Raw genomic sequence first — 22,726 nt, 5'->3', positions numbered from 1 at the left:
GGACCCCATGTTACCTGTCAGATAGTGGTCGATGGCTTCATTCATGTGCTCCTTATAATCATCATTCGGCAGATGCCACACAGACAGACAATTGATATATTTTTTGCAAACCTTGCAATTAAAAGTTTAAAAGCAATAAAAGGTGAAAATGCTGCCATCTAAAAGTAGATAGCATTTGTCTGAGAAAATAAGAGCAACAAAATGACCCATAGCAAAAATAAATAAGTAAATAAACAACAAGTAAAGAAAGCAGGTATTTGCCCCCCCTGCCCTGACAATGAAATGGACTACATTCTAGGAGGATATGCACATGAGTACAGACAAAAGGGTGTCACTCACAGTAAAGAGCCCGACTGCTCCATACTGTATACCATGGTGGATGGAAACAAAATGTTTAACAGACCAATGGATGAAGAGGGCTGGCTGAAAACTCCTGCATGTATATATATGTGTTTTTATTCACATTTAATTTAAAAAAACATGAGACTGGCAAGACAACTAAAACCCGTAGGTCTTTCCTCAAAATGAGGTCAAAGAAGGTGCAGCAGGTTTATGACCAGACACTTATCTGCATTCCAAAAACATACTTGTTCTTCCACTGTCCTCAGATTCCTTTCTTTAAATACCAAGGACTAAAACATATAAATGAGGAAAGGATGGTCAGAGCCTATATCACACTGAACCCCAAAAGGCTGATTTCATCCTCTTTCTCACAATTAAAGAAACGAAATCACAAATCTAGGACTCTCAATCCAACAAGATGGGCATGTTGATACCCCTACTTTCTGCAAACCTCCAGTCATTTATTTAATCATTGACACCGACCGTTCCTTCAAGACTCATATGGAAATGCAAACTAACACCGCCCCATGCAGAATAAAGTGCTACCTCACAGCTCTGGACCTTGAACCAGTTGTACAGGTAGTGGTCCTTTCTCATCAGGATAACAGCAAATCATTACTTGCATGAGTCTCGGTCCCCACTGCATTCATGACTCTTGTGTTCCCACTGCCCACCTTAATAGACTGTTCCTCTGTAACCACATAACATATGGCATGGAGGGCCTGTAATGGCTGCCTTTCCAGGCGTGCATCACGTACAAAGCAAGAGAAACCAATACCCCAACCTGCCGGCCAGAAAAACTCATGCCTTATCAAGCTATGCAACTAGGACCATCATCTAGCCATACATTAGTCTCACCCATTCAACCTACACTTTGAAAAACCGCTTAAAACATCCCATAAAGGGGAACCTTATCTGAGCACGGACGTGCATCCATTGATGTTGCGTGATCCTGGGAGAGGATGATTGGCAGCATGAATGAGCCGGAACTACCGTCAGAGGGAGCACACTAGAGGGAGGGATTTACTGAAGAAGTGTGAGATCTGCTGCTCCCATATTTGTGATATGTTGGGGGATTAGGGATGACAAAGTTTCTTAAACCCAGGAGGACTTATGGCTAACGGACATGATCTCAACATGTATAGCACGACTCAGGAGGGTGGGGGGAGGGGGATTTGGGGGGTTTTATAGGTTGCTCAACGGAGATATGTTCTCATGAAATGATGAAGTATGTAAGAGTGCTTTGCAAGCGCTGACGGGGCAAGAGCTAGTCTTCTGTTCTACACCAATAACATTTTGTTGAAAAAAAAGGGGAACCTGATCTGCCTGTATATCTACTATGAGAATTTCCATTCCTGTTGCCTGCCAGAAATCAAAATTACGTACACAATCGCAAAATGTTTCCCATACATGATATTTAATATGGAAGTCCTCCTCCATAGCCAGGTTTGTGAGATATATGTATCAATACCATTACCAAAAAGTGAGTTTGATGATCTGTATCCATTACACATCTGGCGTAATTCCTAATTAGGCTGGAAAAGGGATTAAAATGTGAATCGGGCGCTGTCCTGCTTAGTTCCGCAGTATTTCCCCATTTCCAATTGCACCTTGAGAGCCAAGGTTGAAGTTCTGACGTAAGCACACATCCCGACCCACAGACAACCACGGTATAAGCAATTTCGGGTGCGAGGATACCATATCCATATTCCTGGCTCTCTTGGAATGTGGCCCCAAATTTAAAGACGTTACCATTCAACAGTAACATGTTCTTACGGTCTTCTAGGGAGTGGTCCTCCTCATTACTATTAATTACTTCAACTTATATCACTACCTTTGACTTACGCATACATTACTTTGACTAAGTAAAATGGGAATAAAAAGTGAATTTAAAAAGTAAAACTAAATTAAACGACTGAATTTAAATATTATAAAATATTTAATTAAATGCAGAATAATTTAAATACTGATTAATTCGTATTTGAGGTAATTTACCCTTTTAACACAAAAACGGTCATTAAATAAAACATTTCATTACATTAATTTACTTTCAGACAACAACATAATGGATAGGCTTCTCTATAGTTTTAATTAAATTGATATAATCACAGCATAGTAGTTAATGATTGCTAGATTAAAATTCTTTGTTTTTTATACATGTAAATTTAAAGAAATGTATATGACTATAATTAAATAAGATTTCAGAAATTACATAAGTAGGTTTTGCTTCTTTAATTTCATAGAATTATTCAAGGTGTATAATTGATATCTGGTATGATTTCTGAGCTCAACCCCAGTGCCGAATGCCTATATTAACACGAAGGGTACCCTTTTTATTTCCATACTAAGTACATAATTACAAGTTGCATGGAGCAAGGGTGCCAGAACTGCCAGCTCTGGAAGTACTGCTTCTGGACATAACAGCACTCCTGAATTGAGCAAGTATAAGCTTTTGTCGCAGGAAAGGGAAATAACCACATATTTTAGAAACTATAGGGTCTTTTTACATATGGTTATTCCCGATTCCAAGGCCAATATTACTCCAATCATGGGAGCTATAAACAGATGGTAAGTGAGAGTGGCTGGACAATGCAGTCTCTCCTAGGTGGGTGTCTGACCAGTCTGTGGTCTGGCTGGTGGGAGCAATAAATGTTCCCCCAACCTGTAGGAGAACAGGTGGTACATGGACTGTGCTTGTGCCTGCAGACCTAAAAAACTTGGATTCTGTTTTATTGGATAAGATTTAAATCTGTTACAACTGGACCCAGTGGTACCGCACCCCATCAGTAACTCAAGGTATGGTAGCCGAGGGCATTACTGATTGAATAGACAGATCTCCCTCCGGGGGTACCACTATATCAGACTTGTAATCAGCCCCTTAGTATTCCTGATAAAAACTCTGACTGGCCTTTGTAGGCTTAAAAGTAATGTGTACAGAGCGAGAACAAAACAAGTTGTGCATTGGAGAATTCAGATTGAAGATCTGCAAGATGAATGCTTGTATTAGGGAAATCATTGTAAAGGGTTACATATCACACGCTGTGGAGTGACGGAATAGAGTTTGATATCTTATTCTTAAACAGCTGTGAATTGAAGCCAGGAGTAAAGCTAAAGAAACCAATAAAAGCTTACACAGAGTAACTGGGAAACATGTACATGACACGTGCTGTTGAATCGAACCATTAGAAAACGTCCTCCGCGATCAACGTCTTACGTTAGCCAGGCCATATCAGGTCCATTCACAAGTAAGGAACATTTCTTTCCCCATTGTGTTAATACTGTTCTAGGTGCTAATCTGTCCCTCTTCATGTCCTACCCAAGATGCCTTTGTTGTTGCCCCATGTTCTGTCCCAGATTTCAAGCCGTAGCTTGATGTAGGCCGTTGACAAACATACATGAAATTCCAGTTACAGAGAATATGGATATGTTGCCTCCTGCCAAAGACCTTAAAGGTCTGCATGGTCGGAGGCTGCATATCCGAGATCAAAGAAAGTTTTGAACCAAAAAGTAGCACCAAGCACACAAAACAATGGAGAGTAGAAACCAGCTGTGGTGTCTGAACGAACAAAAATAAGACTACATCACTAGCTTAGAAACTGTTGTGGCTACTGCTAGGTTTCAATGAAGAATAAGATCACTGGTCAACTGGAACTGGAAAATAAATGATGAAAAGGTTCTCGGCCAACTGGATAAGAAAAAAAAAAGCCTAATCTGAAATAATGGCCTTCTTTCTATATATGACCATAATATTAATGAAGATTCTGTGAAAAAGGAAAAGTCACTTATCTGAAATCCCAATTCTCCAACAAGCAACTGCTATTGAAATCATAAGCACTGCATAAGGCTGCCTATGTGCATGTTCATGAATCCGGCCCTTAGACAAATTCAACGTTGATGGATTTCAATGAAGAGTGCACGAGTGAGAAGCGAAAGCTGCAAGTCTAGTTCTTGAAAATGGGATCACCCGCATAATCAGAAGCACAACATATCTCCATCTATGTTTGAGTTATAGAGTATCTCCACCTCTGTCGCAGATCCTGTTGATTTGAGATAAAGGGGATGCTACTTGTAAATCCCAGTTCTCCTTCATGGGTGTCTTCACAAAATAGGACAGGCTGTCTATAGGATCCTGGATTTTACACAGGCAGAAAGATCTATGTTTATGAAGGTCACGAAGACCCCATGATAGAGATCCGTGGGCTTCGTTCCTATTATACAATTGCAGGAATCTATCCATACAGAGTGAATTTCTGAACAACCCTTTATCTTGGCTGAGCATGAGACACTGTGGCATTGGCACTTGACACTTACTTGAAGGAAGGCATGCAGTTACTGCAGAAGAGCCCAGGAAAGTCGTAAATGATAACAGAAGCACTTACATGGTGCACTATACTCGCTCCAGTGTCAAAATTCTTCACATAGTTTAGGACTTCACACAAAAGCAGAAATATTCTCCGTATATTTAAATTTCGTTGCTCACTTTACCTATGAAGAATGAAATGCTACACTGGTCGGATCCAAACTGGTACCCTGCAGACTGCATACATTTCATCATCAGTGCTTGATCCACTCAGTGATATATGTCCGGAATCTAGTAGGATCATACTACAGACTTCGATTCCTCCACACCTTAGTATTCTCAAGCGGATGTGTATTACAGGAATAAAGGGTGAATTAATCACCTAAGGTTGTCAGCTCGCCTAGTTCTCCACTCTGCCTCGTGAAGTATCCTGGTCCACTTCAAAGAAATATGATGAATACATTGTATAATTAATGTGAGGGAACATGTTTGCACCCAATGATAAGAAAGAAAACCAAAATCACAAAGTGCCTTGGCACCAGACATGCCTCCAGTGCTTGATCCTGGGTTACTGGATTTTTGTAAAGCATCTGGAAAGCATGAAGACAGGCAATGCACAATTGCTTCACTGGCAGCACTAGCAGCAAGTAGTGAAATAACTGTTTTTGTCACATTGGGGAGACGGGACATCAATGGAATATCATGTAAAAATGCCTAAATTCTCGAAGGACTGTCAAGGTAATGGCAGAGAGTAAAGCTTCAAAAGAGGAGATTGGTTGGTTATGGTTCTTGTTGTCTTTTATTACTGTTCTATTCTATGAACTGAAGCAAACTGTATGAACAGCACAACACTCCGGGATGCAAACACTCAGACACCGTCCCCTGTGCCTTAGCGCATATAATTCATCACTAATCATTTATGGGTTCCGGAGTAGTGTGCTACTCACCGAAAATCGCTTTGATGCCTCGTTACGGGTAGTAAGCGCAATATAAATGCAATTACAGCACAATACAATATAAAAAATGCTCCCTTTGCTCCAGTGTCTTAAACCTACGGCCATTTGCCAATTACTACATTACTTACAGTTGAATAGTGTTCTGAAGAAGCTGCCATGTGGCATGTTATCAATGTGAACAAAACATACGTGAAACATGGTGTTGGGGGATGGTGGTGTGGCATGTGGCAAACACTTCCCATGCATTACTTACGGTCTCAGACGTTTCTGCATTTGCCTTCTGTCTTCGGAGATCTGCCTTGATGAATCCTGAGAGGAAACAAGAAAAGTGGTAGAAGTGAGACTGTAATAAAGTGCGAGACTGTAGAAAAGTGCAGCACTACAAGCACATTGGATAAAGCGAATCAGGGGTCGGGGTGCAATACAGCACACAGATGCAAATCACAGAAAAATTTAACATATGGGGTAATAAAGTGCAACACAACAGGGATGAGTGCAAGACCCTACACAACCAAGACCTCTAGGTGGGCGAGCCCGAGACTCAGGGGGGGGCGGGCGAACACGAGACTCGGGGGGCGGGCAAACCTCGGGGGGCGGGCAAACATGAGACTCAGGGGGGGGGGGGGGGGGGGGGGGGGGCGGGCGAACATGAGACTCAGGGGGGCGGGCGAGCCCAAGGCTGAGGGGGTGGGGGAGCGGGCGAGCGCCAGACTCAGTGAGGAGAAGAAGACAGGAGAGGGCAGGAGCACTTAAAAGGGACTCTGATTTTGGATAGGAGAGAAAGAGAAGAAGGACGAGACCGGAAGGACAAGCACCTGCACGTGAAATGAGACTCACCAAAATGGACCATATCGAAAGACTGGGAAGTTGCAAACACCGACACACAGGCAGCAATAAAAGGAATGGCACATCGAACACCTGATGCCAGACGAGACTCTTTTAGGAAACATGCTGACAATTCTGTAAACTCAATTAACCGCCACCCGCGGCCCATCACTGAGCTGACCCTGTGATACAACCTCAACTGTCACAAAGAGTCACGCATCAATAAGACAACCTAAACAGCGACTAAAAAATTCAAAATGAATGTGGAGTAATGAGGCTACTGCCTCGGTATCCAAAAACTCACCACTGTCAGAAGGAATCTGACAGACGAAAGCAAGACGGTAGACACCTGATGCCGGCGCCAGAGCCAATGCCAACTTCAGCGGGGAAGAAGCACTCGACGAGGAAGTGTGGAAGGAGGAGTAGTAGTTACACGCCACGGTCCCGATGCAGAGGTGTTATGTGAAATAATGTTACCCACCAATCTAAGCCAATCCTGATGCTGTTTTCATGTGGTTTGTATTCGTGTACAGTACGGCAGCAGCACCGGGATTGGATAGGGCAGGCAGACACGGTGCTCACGTAGGGACTAGGAGGCTGCGTCTGTGTTTCCTCAGCTCACTTGTAGAGCATTGAGAAGCGCTTGTCAGGTTGGCCGTGGAAAGTGAAACTGCCATACTGACATGTGCACTTCATTTTCACTGTGATAGGCAGGGTAGCTGCTAATAATTATGCTTGAACAAGCCTATGGTACGTCATTGGGCTCACTGTGGTGATAGAAGTCACTGTTTACTTTAAACCTGAAAAAAATCTATACATTTTTTACACGACATTTGGCACACAGGGGGGCAATGCCCCGGCGCTCCTATGGACGCACCTCCCCTGAACACAAGAGAAAAGTTAAACATACTAGCAGACACAAAAACTTCCCACATGAGAAAAGGAAAATTTACCTTTTGGGCGAATCCATCAATCTTAATCCCTAGCGGTGGGAGGAAATTCACCAATCAACAAATGGTAAAGGGAATTGTGAATGGGGACGAAAATGCAGCAGGTAGGCCAAAAAGCACAGCTATTGGGGTTGAATGTACAGAAATGTAACATATAGGATGGATGTACCAAAACGAAATAACATAACATACGAGGGAAAGAAATGCACAGGGGAAGTCTAGCACAGTGGGAGGAAAAGAACAACACACTCATGGAAAAAGCTACACACTGGGAGAAGTGAAACACATTGGTGTAGGAGGGGAGAAACAACACACACCGACGAGGGGAGAGAAGAACAAATTAGGATGTGGGAAGAAGAACATACTGGAGTTGGAGGGGGGAGCACAACTCACCAGAACATAGGGATAAGAGCAGCACACCTGCAGACTGGAAGATATGAAAGATACAGGAGGAAAAATGTAACACAGGAGAAAAGTGCAACACACAATCAGTGGTGTAACGCGAAACAATGCAGATTATGAAGAGGACCCCCTGAGTCTTCCACATCTGACATGTATTCATTGGTATTGGGCCGGGTAAGGGTCCCCTGAAGGGTAGGGGAAGCCTGAAGGTTCGGTCCTCCATGCACCGCAGGAGCCTCCGTTAAACCGCTGCACAAAAGTGTGCCACACAACAGAAAAGGCAGCAACATGTAAGAGGAAAAGTGCAACATCGTAAGGAAATGAGAAGTGCAATATATTGCAGCGGTGAAGCACTGGAGTAGAAATAAAATAAAACAAGAGACATGCAGAACATAGGTAGAGAAAGCAGCACATCAGCAGATGAGGAGGGGGTGGAGATGGCCAAATGCTGCCAATAATGTACATATGCATGCACAGAACTGGTGTGCAAAAAGGATTGGCTTCTTACCTGCAATCCTAGTTCTCTCTAGCGGCAATCTCCACTGAAATCATAAGCACTGAATAGTGCCCGCACACATGCAGGGATCCCGGAGCACTTCTTTACAATATATATTCCTACGGGTAGATGTTCACCTTACTTCAGGAAGGCCAGGGTTAGTTCTTAATTCATTAAAATGTTTTGCAGCCTATAAATGAGGCTACATTGGCCAATTGCTTTTACTATATTCAAAAAACAGGAAAATTACCAGGAGCTGAATAATTTGTCCTTCTAAATCTTATTCACAAACTTTTTTTATAAGGAAAATGGTGAAGAAAGAAGAGGACAATGTAGACTTGTAGGCTGCAGTTCTGAAGATATTAAAAGTGACTGCCTTTCAGGGCAAACGTACACCGATATCCCTTTATAACCAGCAGGTGGTAGGTATATCACTTCTTTTTTTTTTTTACAAAACAAACAGTAGTAAAACTAAGGAATTAGACTGTCTACTCTGTCTCGTCCACCCGGAAGAAGGATGTTTTTTTTATGATTTCAATGCTATTCCCCTCAGAAAGAACTATGATTATAGTTAAGAAACCATTCATCTCTCTTGGAGATTTCCATTGATAATCATAAGCACTGAATGGATTAGCAAGCCCATCCCTACAAACTGTGGTGGAAGAGAAAAAGAGGATCTACAGAACTAGCTAAGCCAAGGGATTCCTCAGGGTACCCTACTTGAGCATCTGTTTTAGCAACTGAGTCCAAACAATAGTGTCTCTTAAACGTGTGTTTTCCAAGTAACTGCTTTGCATATATCAGCAATAGGAATATTCCTCCTCAAAGCAGGTGCAGCTCCTTTCCCTCAAGTGGAATGTACTTTTGGTCAACCGGACAAAGTTTTGTTTGGTCTTGGTAGCATAAAAGGATGCAAGAAACTATCCACCAGGATATAGATTGTTTAGATAAAGTTAAACCTGTACGTACAGGGCCATAGTTTACAAACAATTGATTAGACTTGTGTAGGCCTGTTTTGCCAAGCTAATACCAATCTAACATCTAAAGTGTGGCGAGTTCTCTCTGTTGAAGTGTTAGGATGTTGAAAGAAAGTACGCACAGTAATGGATTGATATGAAAATTCAAAACACATCTGAGAAATATTTTCGGATGAGTCCCCATAACCATCTTACTGCTAAGGAAAACTGTATATGGTACGTGAGAACATAAAGCTTCGGTCTCACTAACTCTACGTGCTGATGTGATAGCAATTAGGAATCCCACTTTCCAAGAAAGGTGTTGTAATGAGGCTTTATGAATGCAGCTTTATGAATGGGTTTGAAAGGTTGCAACGTCAGAGTACTAAGTTCAATTCCAAAGGAGAGAAGGACAACATATTGGAGAGTAAACCTTCTTGAAACCCTCTAATAAATCTCTAATAACTGGGTCATAGGAAAAAAAGAGGTTTGTGAAGGATTTTTTCTGTAGGCAGTAATTGATGCCAAATGGACCTTAACAGACGAGAATAGTATACCAGATTTGGCCAAATAAAGCAAGTATGGTAGTTTAGCTTCTTCTTGGTCCGTAGTTAGATCAATGTTCTTGTCAGAATACCAGATACAGAATCGCTTCAATAAAAGAGTAGACTGAATGCATTAATGGATATTTAGCCTCTTTGAGATCATGCATTCCTGTTGCAAATTTAAATGTCCATATTGTACAAGTTCAGGAGCCATGCTGCAAAACTCAAAGAGGAAAGATCAGGATGCACCATCTGGCCTCCGAATTTCATGAGAAGGTCTGATCTGCACAGCAGCTTGATGCGTGGAAGTTCTGACATGTGGAGTATCACCATTGTCAGGGCCACTCCAGAGCTCTCAATATCATTCATGTGGAAGAGGTGTGGCGCAGCGGCCAGGGTGCCTGACTTCGGACCACGGGGTTTATGGTTCGATCCCCGGTGCCACCGGCAGGTTAGTCCAGCACCATGTGACTCTGGGCAATAGCTCGCTTAATCTTCCAGACGGCTCCCAGCACCGGGATACATCTCCAGAGGTAGCTGAGTGCTTTACAAATGCTGGTATTTCATTTAATTTCATTGAACTTTCGAGTGAGATAGCTTGTTGATTTCTGATGGAATCAGGGGAGTTGGAGGAAACGGATAGCTAAATCTGCGGGACCCATCAATTAATAGGGCATTCCCTGGTTGATCGTACCTTGAGGCACAATTTGGTCATTTTTTGTTTTCCACAGTTGTGAATAAATCTATATGAGGAAGACTCCAAGGGGAATCTGCTTGAGTATTCTGGCCACCCGGTAGATGGGTTGCAGTGATTCTCAGGGCCCTGGTTAGCAACCAACTCCATAATGTTTGGGCTTCCAGGGACAAGGCTCTGGACCTTGCTTGTTTAGATAGTAAATCGCTGGTACATTGTCCGTCTGACCAAGAAGGGATTTTGTCCTGAAGGATGGTAAAAAAAGATTTTAAGGCCAAATGAACAGCTCTTAGTTCCAGAAGGTTGCAATGATAAGTCATTCCCTTCACAGGCCATGTTCCCAGAAACTGAAGGTGATCCACGTGTGCTTCCCAACCTAACAGACAGACATCCATCACTGTTGTCTGAGAGGCAACATCCTGATGGAAAGGCATTCCTTGTAGGAGATTTTTCAGTGTGCACCAACATTTGAGCGATTGCCTTGCTTTGTGGGAAAGTATGATCTTGTCTTCCCAATTAGCAGAGTATGGAGTCCACTGGTCCTCCAGACATTCTTGTAGTGGTCTCATTTGCTGTCAGGAGTATGCAAGATGCCCCTAAGCCCCTGAGCCTAGAAGAGATGATATTTCTCACCATTGGATGAGAGACTTTCATGAGTGATTTACATTTCAGACATAAGGATAAAAGTCTCTCCTCCGAAGGATATACTTTTGCTTTTATGGAGTCGATAGTTGCTCCTAGATAATGAAGAGACTGAACTGGAGATATGCCAGTTTTCTGGTGTCTGACGTGAAGACTTAGCTGATTGAGAGTAGAGATAGTTATTTGATAATGCTATTATGCTTGTTGTTGCGTTCAAGCCTTGATAAGCCAGTTGTCTGGATATGGATTGACAAATATTCAGAATTTCCCAAGATGTGCGAAGACCACTGCCATGTACGTCGAAAAAGTTCTGTGGGCTGAAACTGTGTACTGATCATGTTCTACTACAAATATCAGGAATTTGCTGTGTTTTCTGGCTGAGTTTTAAACTATGCATTCTGACAATCTATGCAACAGAGTCAGTCTCCTTGATGGATTGGACGATAAATTTGATGTAAAGCTAACATTCTCAATTTTTCTCTCCTTGTCTATTTGTTTGCGACTTTCTGATCTAGTATGGATCTGAATCCGTTTTTGGGACCTTTTTTTCCATCAAGAAATAACAGGAATAAATCCCCGTTTCCCGTTGGTTGAGAGGTACGAGCCCCATCATATGTTTATTCAGAAGGATGTTCTCTTCTGATCGCAGCATCTGTAGATGCTGATTGATTTTTGGTAGAATGTTTGGTGGAGGACTGGTGAATCTGAGACAATAACCATTCTGTACAATATTCAGAACTCAGTATCGTTTGTGATGGATTTCCACTTTGTTAGATATTCTGAAAAACTTCCCTTTACTGGAGGGGGTAACCGAAGAAGGAGAAGCAGAGGCTCATTGTTTGGAGTATGTAGGAGCCTTTCCCGCTTGGGCAGATTGGTGGCTGCCTCTTCCGTTTGGTTCATGCTTTTGATTTTCCTAGAAAGGCCTTTGCTGCTGTTGGTGGGGTCCTTGCAACCACTGACGGGTTTGAAACCTCTCTGGATTAAAAACACCTCTTCTAATGTTTGTAAGGAAGCTTTTGTTGCTCCTTACCTTTCTCCAGATCATCCGCCTTCAAGGTCTCCATCTCGCTCTTCAAGCACACCATTCCATCATCTGTATGACTTCCAAACAGAATGTTACCAGAGAGAGGAAGGTGGGTATTCCCTACTGAGCATCGTGAGACGAAGCCAAGAATGTCGCCCAAGTGCCAATCCCTGGCAGTAACCACAGGCTGCTAGAAGTGATGAATCAGCAGCAGTGCTGATCACCTGATTAGAAACCATCATGCCTTCATTCATGATTTATAGGATGACCCCTCTGCGGTCTCTAGGGAGGTTGTGTACAAATTGCTGTAGGTAGTCCCATAAGGATCGATCATACCTGCCGAGAAGGGCAGATGCACTTGCCGCTTTCATATTTGTGGCTGCTGTGCCACATACCTTGCACCCTACACGGTTGAGTTTCCTGTTCTCCCTGTCTGGTGGAACCATGGAGAAAGGATTAGTTGTGTAAACTTTTTTTGCATCCAAAATCACAACTGAGTCAGGAGGTGGTTCTGGCCGTAGGAATGAGGGGTCCTACTGTGGAGGCTTTTACTTTCTCTAAAGCCTAGACAGAGCTGCTTTGGCTGATGCTAGTGTAAGGAGAAATTCAATGGCTGATTCTAATAAACCTGGAAGTAGAGGTAGAGGTAGAAGGGGTCTTGATGCTGAACGTTAGTGAAGAGTCTCAAATATCACCGGTGTAGCAATTGATGGAGCAAGCAATGAAATATTCAGTTTTATAGCTCCTCGTACAAGCACCTCCTGAAACGTATTAATATCATCAACTGGCGAAACCCTTGGCTAGGGAGAATCAGTCTGCGTTGGGGAGTATCCTCCAGTGTTAGAGGAAGAAGTGGAATAAAAATCCCTCCATCTGGATCGTTACCTGGATCTGGACCTAGGATAATATCTATGTCTGTGCCTAGAGGAGCGACTTCAGGAGTACCAAGAACGATGACAGAGACGTCTGAAAGTCACTCTTGTTCACGATCTATGACGAGATCTGGACTTGGCCGGAGGAAACCTTGATGTCCTTGGGGAAGTTGGAGGCCTCACCAGTAAAGGAGCTCCAAAAGGTGCCTCTGTCCGAGGAAGAGGTGGAGGTAAAGTATATGGTGTAGGCATTGAAGGAGCTGGCGGAGGGGATGCAGAAGGCTGCAGAGAGTCCAGAATAAGGACCAGCGACAATGGCGAATACGCCCTGGAATATTCAAAGTCAGAAGTTGATGCCAACCTTCTTAGTCTTGATTTCCTGACCCATTCCGCAGATCTGGTATGCCTCGACAGGCTTCTCGACGTTGGTTGCCCTCTATGTCTCGACACCAACAGGTTTCTCAACGTCAAGCTTCTGTGTCTCAACGTCATGGATCCTTCAATGCCGACCTCCGGTGTCTCAACCTCGTACGTAATCTCCTCCTTGACATCGACCCAACTCTAGCCAGTGAGCATGTAGGCACCATATCTCATCTGGACGTTGATATTCTCGGCATCGACTGAGAACGACGTTGCTTTGAGGATTCCTCCTTGTATTGGATCTCCCTCTTGTGGAGTACTCAGAGGTAGGAGAAAGAGCCCTGGTAGAGGACTGACCCTCTCCTCGCTCAAGTGTAGTACCACCTTGAAACTGTGCCTGCTGCTGTCTATTGCTTTTCAGTTCCATGAAAGCGGATCTTCTCCCTGTCCCTCAGGGTATGCCTGGAAAAGATCTTGCAGTGCTGACATCTGTCAGAAATGTGACTGTCAAGAAGGCGGATAATACACTGACCCTGAGGATCTGATTTGGCCTTCTTTCTGTCACAGGCAGGGCATCTGTCAAATAAAGATGGTACTTTATTTGACTACAAAAATAATTTTCCTGTTAGAAAATGACACAAACGCAGTAATTGTTCAAAACCATCAAGTAAAGGTGTGGACAAAAAGTCTAAGCAAGATTTTTGAGGGAAACAGCCACAAAAGGCGAGCTCAGTGCTCCAAGATCCTATCACCAGAAGCCTGAAAAAGATCTGAGGCAACTGCCACCTGCTGGACATGATGGGATATTGGTGGGCTGTGAGCCCTTAAAGGCACAGAGTTACAGTCCATATCTGCCGAATTGCAGCCTATCAGTCTACGTAGTCCTCCTCCTCCTCTTCCTTCTCCATTTTCCTTTATAAAAAAGTTTGTGAATGAGACTTATAAGGACAAATTACTCCGCTCCTGGTAATTTTCCTATCCTATCAATCTTGACCCTTTTAAAAAAAAAATACAAATTAATGCAAATGGCCAATACAGTCTCATTTATAAGCTGCAAAACGTTTTAATAAATATAGTGCTAATCCTGGCATTCCTGAAGTAAGGTGAGCATCTACACTTAAGTACACATATTGTAAAGAAGTGCTCCAGGATCCCCGCACGTGGGCAGGACTATTCAGTGATTACGATTTTCAATGGAAATCTTTCTTTATTGTAACAAGATCCCCTGAAAAAGAACTTTAAAAAAAAATATTTACAGAAATAATTTATTTTCCCCCCATGCCATCCCCCCACTGTGTGGCACAGTACTCACAAGTTGATAATAGTGTGCCACATGTCTCCTGCAACATAGCAGCGCATGGGGGGAAATGTTACACACAGTCATTCTGACAGACTTCCTACACAAGCACAAGCTCCTAGGTTGAAGTGTAATGTACTAGCATGCATTAATGTGACAGCATACAGCAGGAAAGTGCAATATACCACAACAGAAGAAGTTTGGCACAACAGCACAGGGAAAGAAGTGGATGGACACAGGTAAATCAGGAGAAGTGCAACATACCAACTTCTAAGAAGCACAGCAGAGCAGCACAGAGCAGTGCTACAGAAAGGTGTACAAACACCAGTAGAAGAGAAGAGCCCTAACACAACATTCACAGAGAGAAGGCCATAACACCACAACACAAAGTTCACCACAACAGTAAATGAAAAGGAGGGAAACAAGCCAGCACATGTAGAGAAACGCAGAGAAGTCCAACATACCTGCAAACGTTCGGAGGTGGGTGCAGTACAACAGTATATGGTGAGAAGAGTACAGAAAAGAAGTTGACCATACTGGTAGAAGTGCAACAATACATCACATGGTAAGAAGTGCACAGACACTACTCCTGGAGAGAACTGAAGCAAAATAGGACTGAACAGAAAAAAACAGTGCAAGGAGACAAGAGCAACAAAGAAGCACAGCAAAAGAAGCACAAACTATTAGCACAATGGAACATTGCAATAAATCAGAACACGAAGTTCAGCACAAGAGAAGTGTAGCAGACCAGGACAGAGGTGGCAGTACAATACAGTAGTACACAGGAAGAGGAGTGGTGCCTCAGCAAACGGTTAGTAAAGTGCAACACACCGAACTATGAAGTGATCCCATCCAAAACATTTCAGCCCGGTCCGTGGGCAGAGCTAGATCGCACCCCGGTTTGTTGGCATAGCTAGAAAGTCATATTTCTAAAGACCCAGAGCACCAACAGGAAAATGCATTAGAAGCTCGCTCACATTCTCCAATAGGAGTGATTAGGGTGCGGCTGGAAGAAGCTCAACACAGCTGAAATCATAGAGAACTCACAGAGAAGTCCTGAAGGCAGCACACAATGTAAGATTCATTTCGTTGCAAAGCAACTCCCACAACTACACTTTTGCTGGGTTTCTGTCACCTTTATGACAATATTTAAAGAATGACTTGTATATTCACATTGCTTTCAGTCACAGGATGGGTCCTCGTAGCGCTATAAAAACGTCATATTTCCACTAACCAGAATTAATTTCCTTGACTGGTTACACAGACATTTGTAGTGATTGCATCAGCCAGCTGTGCTTTCATAGCATAAAATAATGCATTTCCCATTTAACACAGTTTCAATCGTTTTTCTTGTATTTCACCCTCTGGATGAACTGTAAAATACTTTGTAGGGAAAGGCGGTCACTGAGGTCCCATCTCCAGTGCAGTCCAGCACACATCAGCTGAAGAACAGTATGAGTCTTGGAAGCTGCACCAGCCCGAACTAAGACTCACAACACGGGGAAGTGGGGGCGGTGCAGAAGCCCTTTTTGCACAATGGGTTTTGCACCTCTGATAAATACAGTCTAGAATAAAGCCCTCTGCTAAACGACTGGATGCAAGCCACTACCCCATAAGAATAAGGTTTCCATACAAGGCTTCCCCCTAGCCAGAAGTGACGTGCCACGTCAACTTCATGGTACTAATATTCAAGTTTTTTCCTCATTATTCAGACTGATATGACTGATGTATGTGTTTATTCTTTGTACAGGTTCTGCCCACGATTCCACCCTCCTCCTTTTACACAGTTCTTGCCCAGACAGAAGTGCAAGCTAATTTCTGACAAATACAGCACCCCTGAGCCACAGTCCGACTAACACTAGGGCAAGGTGGGAGCCCAGAGGCAGGGCCGTCTTTAGCGCTGGCGGTGGCTGCTGTGACAATCACAGCAGCCTCTTAGGCCACATCACCGCCTCATCGGATTCTCTCACTAACACCGGGCAAAAGTGCCTCTCATCTCTCCAATCAGGAGATATTGCTAAACACAGCACCCCCCAAAGGTCAACGCCCCCGTTCACAGGTCGGCACCCAGTGCGACTGCACCGGCCGCACTGCCCTAAAGCCGGCCCTGCTCAGGGGCATTGACGGAGAACTGCTGGGAAGAAAGTACTGTTGGGGCCATGAAGCACCAACATACCATCTGAGGAAGGAAGCTCGCTTGCTGGGGTCTGCTACCACTGGCAGTGTACCACTGAGAAGAAAGAACAAGCATTTGCAATGCAATAGGTCTCACTTTCACGCGAGTTTGAGCTATTGACATTGCAAATAATGCCAAATTTTTGTTTTCGTTTTAAAAACATAAATAGAAGGCATTGTCATTTACAATGCCAATAGCTTACACTCGCGTAAATGCGAGACCTATTGCCGGGCAAATTGCTTCCCAACTACATCTAAAGCTGGGCGGGAAACAAGAATATTTTGCCTGACTACCAAGCAGGGTTCAGAAAAGGAGAGTGGACTGTAGACCGATCAATGAGACTTTACTTCACAGGCATTAAACATGTGATGTTCAAAAAATCTACTCTGTGCATGGTCTTCAGAGATCAAAAAAGAATTGGATTCAGTTGACAGAGCCCTCCTCTGGTCTCTGCTTAACCCCTTCCATGCTTATGAGGCACAGTGGAGCTGTGCTCATGACGAGCTGAGCTCGTCATGACTGCCACGGCCCTCCCACACGTGGCTAATTCCCCGCCTGTGTGGGCGTTCTACAGGAGTGGGCGGAGTCGTGACAAGTCCAGCTCGTCATGAGCACAGCTCCACCGTGCAGCATGACAAGCTGGGCTCGCCACGAGTAACGTGGCGCCGCGTGCGGCCCCCCACGCACCGTGGGGGAATTAGCCCCGCGTGGAAGGGGTTAAAGAACAAGGACTGCCAGAAAATCTCCTTGCTGCCCTGTATCGCCTCCAGTGGACGAATACAACTATGGTCAGGTACAGGTCAGAATTGGAATGCACATCTGATTTCCAGATCCAAATTGGAGACAGGCAAGGCTGTGTCCTTCAACCTATTTTATTGAAACTTTAAAAATGACTTGGGTAAACGTCTACCGGAGCTAAACGTGGACATACCAGTAATGGGAGGAGAGAAAATACCAATGCTATTATCAGCTGATGATACCCATCTCCAGGCATGGAATGAGCTAGTAATACAACTCCTACTGAGAGGCTTCGAATCCTACTATAGGTCCAACAAACCTTAATAAATGCTGCATGCCCAATACCAAGGAATCCACTTCAGGCCTCTTTAATCAACAGACAGGCACTCCCGGCTCTTTATCTCACTGCTGCAGGAACCAGCTTTTGCCCTTTGTGGCATTTTGTACGCCTTTCTCTTCCTCCTCCTTTCCTCTTTGTGTGCTTTTCGCTCTCTTACTCTTTGGAAATGTCTGATGAGGAGGTGAAATAAGTGCTGGTTCCCAAAAATGTGTGCCAGAGGCTCCCACCGGCTCAAATTAAGCACTGGGAATATGTATCGACAACTACTTGTCATAGGGAAGCCAGTTGCATAAAGCAAGTCTGTTATGAGCCAGAACTCAGGCACCCTCCTACATTTTTTGAATAAATGAGGTATACAATTGCTAGAATCCGCTATTGAAGCCTACAGAACGAAAAAGTGCTGGCTACCTGCACGAGGCGCAGACCTGTGGGGGTTCAGAAAAGTAAAAGGACTACTACAGATGGAGAATTGTTTCCTGTAGTGTTTAATATGTCTTAGAACGGGGACACCGATGAGGAAGAAAGGGCTGTGCTGGTAATATAAAACAGTGAATCTTTGATTTGGGGTCGGCTAAATCCTGAATTGAAAGTCTACCTAAAAACATTTCTCAGTGTTTGTGAAATATATAAAAGCTCATGAAAAATAAGAAAACGAGCCCTACTTCCAGCAAAGAAAGACAGGAAAATGTTTACTGGGAAACGAGCACATCAAACACTGATGCTACCACACTGCACCATCACTTGTGCTGCATTACAGCCATTGTGGGCAGACAGACGTGTAGAGCAGCACCATAAAGATTAATCAGACTGACGTTGCTTCATTTCCGGTTACTAATCACGGGTTTGTGATGATGGAGTGGCGTATCCCTGCCCCGGGTGGCTGCACCGGACTCTGGCATTCTCCCTGTGGGCTGGGAAGGTCGGGGTGTTGCTGTGGGCCAGGCTGGCCACTTTACCAGCCTGCAGCGCTTTGACACTTTACAAACAAACGCAAGCATTCCCATCACAACGCACTCAATCTAAACTATTTGGTTTTGCATCGGGTTGCTTGCTTACTCCTGCAGTGTCACCACACGTCGCGGGGACCCTCGGGCCTTCAGGAGGAGGGATTGAAGGGGTCTGTTGTTTCTAGGCCTAGGCCCAGAGCAACACATTTCAATGTAGTATATTAAGTTGGTGGAGTGGTAATTGTTATACGTGATAAATTGTAAACATAGTCTTGTAAACATGTATGTTCCTTCTACCACCCTGATGACGATGTCATTAGTATACAAAGAGGAGGTTGTCTTTTGCCCCATATTTTACTTTTGTGTAGCACACAACCTAAACTGATGCAATGATGAAGGAAAAGTAGACACTAGTCCCAGGGACAACACAAGGTAGTCAAGTGGAATCCGGGATGAGATATGGTTTCCTGGTTTCGCGTACTGCAGTTTTGTCACTAGATGTTTTTTTTACTGATTTTTCCAAGTATAGACACAGAACAGTGGCAGCATAAAATTACAATTTCAGCACGAATGGTGCAACTTTACCTCACCCCTTTAGTCTCTACATTTGTATCTCTTTCTCCTGGTTTGGATCACAGTTTAATGCATTGTGTTTCAGGGTATGCATGTTTCGTTAAGATTGGTGTATTTGGGGTCGGTGAGGTTGTAAGGAAGCTGAAATAAAAAGCTGAACACTCACCATTTCCGAGTGCTCTGAGACCACGTACTTCACTTAGCTCCTCATCCATCCAACTGTTCGTTCATTGAGCCACACAACCAAGTCTGCAATCTCCATCCATTTAATGAATGGCCAAAGGTTTTGCTTACGAAGACAGACGTTGTTTATTCAATACTAACCCACTCCTTCTCTGGCTTATTACGCGTCATGTTTAAGAACTTGAGCATGCCACCATTTCCCTGTTTCCTACTCTTACTCCTGGGTTGGCTGCTCATCTGTCGAGTGACTTGATGCCCAGGACAGCACGGTGCCCGCCGGAGGTGCGAGCCAACACAGTCTGACAGACCAGCCAAGCGCAAGCCATCCACCCTGCCGCAGATGGCACGTGCATCAGGGCAATCTTGTGATTCGCAGATACTGCGTTAGCAATTAGGGTGGGGTTATTTATTATCAAAGATGACACTCTCTTCCGTTCTCCTACCCCGGGCCGCAAGGCTTGTGGTGTAACAGAAAGCATTGTACGGCCCTTGACACTCTTCTCCAGCTCCAGGCAACAAGAGCGCTACTGCTATTGCCTGGTCCGCCCACTTTCTTGTTTACGTAGTAATTTATTGAATTACGTTTTTACACGTTTTTGGTATAAAATATAAAACTTCTAACTTCGCACAAACTTCCACTCCCGGAAGCCGGGTTCAAATCATCGCATTCAAGCTTGAGCAAACTGTAAAGTGTTGGGAGCCAGGAGTACTCTTCGCATGCCCGAGCAGACAAGTGCTCGCCATCTGTTTTCATTCAGCCGCTTGTTTACTGGGCTGAGTGAAAACAGGTGGCTGACCCCCATAAAGATAAGAAATTGCTCTGCGACAGCAGCAAAGCAGGCAACCCAGTCCAGATCAGAGGCGAAAGGGCGTCAACAAAAAACCCTAATTTCCAATGGCAGGCCACCGTTTAGCATAAACGGTGGTGCCAGCCAATGCAAATGAGGGGCGGGGCTTCGAGTCCCTTTCTGAAAACCTCTCATCCACAAAATCTCTCGCCGAGCGAGCAGCGCTTTGCACTGCAACGCCAGGCGAGACCTGAAAACTGCAGGAAACAACAAGCAGTGCAATTAGGGCGGCACCAGGGTCTGGGTGATGGCTGCTGCAGTCTACATACCTGTAATGATCAACCCAACCAGCAGGAAGGCGCACAGAAATATGTTTCCAGCTAAGGTCCCGTAGTCGTCGATGATTTGCCCCTGGCTGATGGTGAAAATGATGCCAAACACCTGGGGATGGAGAAAAATGGGACAAAATGAGTATGAAAGACAGGAAACATTACTCTCAGTCAAACACAGTATTTTAAGTCCTTGCTCTTCCTGCACTATTTTCTGAGCTCAACCTGCACAAGTAGGACTGGAAAAAGATTCTCTAAAACGAATGCGGTCAATAGAGTGAGCCTAACACACTACCTTTCTGTCACTAGGTGAGTCCCGCCCACTACCCAGGCGTCACCAACCGGCATATCCAGTGTCCACATGATTTTTCCAAAATGTTATCATTGTAGCACCGAATCTGATGAGAGGACAGCTAGGAAGGTGCTATGATGGAGGAGTGCAAGGACTACTAGGAAGACTTTTTTCAGGTTTCACCTGAGACAGCAGATGCACTGTAGCTTGCCAGCATTTTGTTTACAAGTGGCTTAGAGACTGCCCATTGCTTACAGCTGGTTGGCTTCATCTCGCTTGCATTTGCTTTCGTCTCTTTTATTAAGGTGCAAGGCTTTTTAAGTGCTCTTTCGTGTTTGCCTACCCCCAGGAGCATGGCCAAAGTACTGTGACCTTCCATTGCTTGCATTTATGTTGCTCTCACCCATGAATATTTGTACCACAGCGTCATCACTTTCACCCCTGTGCTTCCAGTTCCACCACACACAGTTGCTAGAAGGGGACTAAGCAGTACTGACACAAGCTCAATATTATGGAAACTTCCTACAAGATCTGCCTTCATGACCGGGATGCACTGCGTACAAATAGGAAATGATTCCCCAAAACAGCCACAGTATAGCAAATACGGGGAAAAAAATGATTGGGGTAGCAGCACAGCCACGTCATGTTTACCCTTTCCTATGTGTTCTGAAAGTGTGACACTTTTTCACACAGACATTAAACTTTGTACATCCCATTATTTTTGGCAAATGTTACTGCTTTTTGTGCACACCAATAGTCTTACAGGTAAAAAAATAAAACTGTCCCCAAAAGGAATCAATGACTATCCCCTGTCTGGCCCCCTTCCTATTTCTTCTTTACATTAATGGACTTGAACATCGTCTCCTGCAGGAGTGCAGGGATGTGCCCAGGGTGGGGAAGAGGTTGATCCCTGCGCTCATGTACGCGGACGATGCCGTCCTAATGGCCCGTACCCCCTTGGCCTTACAAAAATTGTTATTATCCTTCGAAAAGTTCATGTTGAGCTTAGACCTGAAAATTAACTGTGGAAAAACATACTCCATGAACTGTGGTACAAAATCTTGGAAAAATATGAAAAGTATGTTTTTAAACAATGTTCCCTTGGAAAATATTACTTCTTTCCCTTATTTGGGTATCTTGTTCCATGAACTGGGGGATGGACAAGTGCTATAAAGGCCAGAACTCTTTTGTTCCAAAAAACTATAATGGCCATCAAGACTTTTTTTAAAAAGCTGGGTAATAAACCAATAAGAGAAATCTTGACTATATATAATGCCACATGTACATCTGTAGCCCTGTATGGTGCGGGACTCTGGGGTTTTTCTAATATTGAACCATTACAAATTGTTGAAAACAAATTCTTGTGGGATGTTCTAGCTGTACCGCAGAGCGTTTCAACTTATATTTGTCATATGGAACTGGGTCAACCCCACATATCAGATTTAATTAGAATACAGCCCATTCTCTTGTGGGACAGGGTATGGACTACTAACGAATGTGTAGTTAATCGGGCTGTGATACAGGATATATTCAATATGGAAAATACGGGTACCGTTGACTGGCTAGCATATATTAAACATTTTATGATTGATATTGGACACCACAAATATTATGAGGACCCACCCTCTATGGGAAACATACCCAGAAAATTTCTGAAAAAACTGAGTTTGGACTACCTTGAGGACAAAAGAAGGCG

General features: G+C 43.9%; 1 protein-coding gene across 3 annotated transcripts in view; it reads right to left on the bottom strand.

The window, feature by feature from the left end:
• Positions 1-22,726, bottom strand: part of FLVCR2 (FLVCR choline and putative heme transporter 2) — a 513,060-nt gene that overhangs the window by 85,308 nt on the left and 405,026 nt on the right. For all 3 annotated transcript variants that reach the window (XM_078659926.1, XM_078659924.1, XM_078659925.1), the window contains exons 9-10: positions 20,739-20,850; positions 5,852-5,907 (exon numbers count right to left, since the gene is read on the bottom strand). In XM_078659926.1, coding sequence (XP_078516052.1) covers positions 5,852-5,907; positions 20,739-20,850 — 168 coding nt within the window. The remainder of the gene's footprint in view (positions 1-5,851; positions 5,908-20,738; positions 20,851-22,726) is intronic.

The sequence above is a fragment of the Lissotriton helveticus genome, chromosome 9 (genome assembly GCF_964261635.1).
Source record: "Lissotriton helveticus chromosome 9, aLisHel1.1, whole genome shotgun sequence".
Taxonomy (NCBI): Eukaryota; Metazoa; Chordata; class Amphibia; order Caudata; family Salamandridae; genus Lissotriton; species Lissotriton helveticus.
Note: the sequence above shows the minus strand (reverse complement) of the source record. Positions and strands in the feature narration are given on the sequence as shown.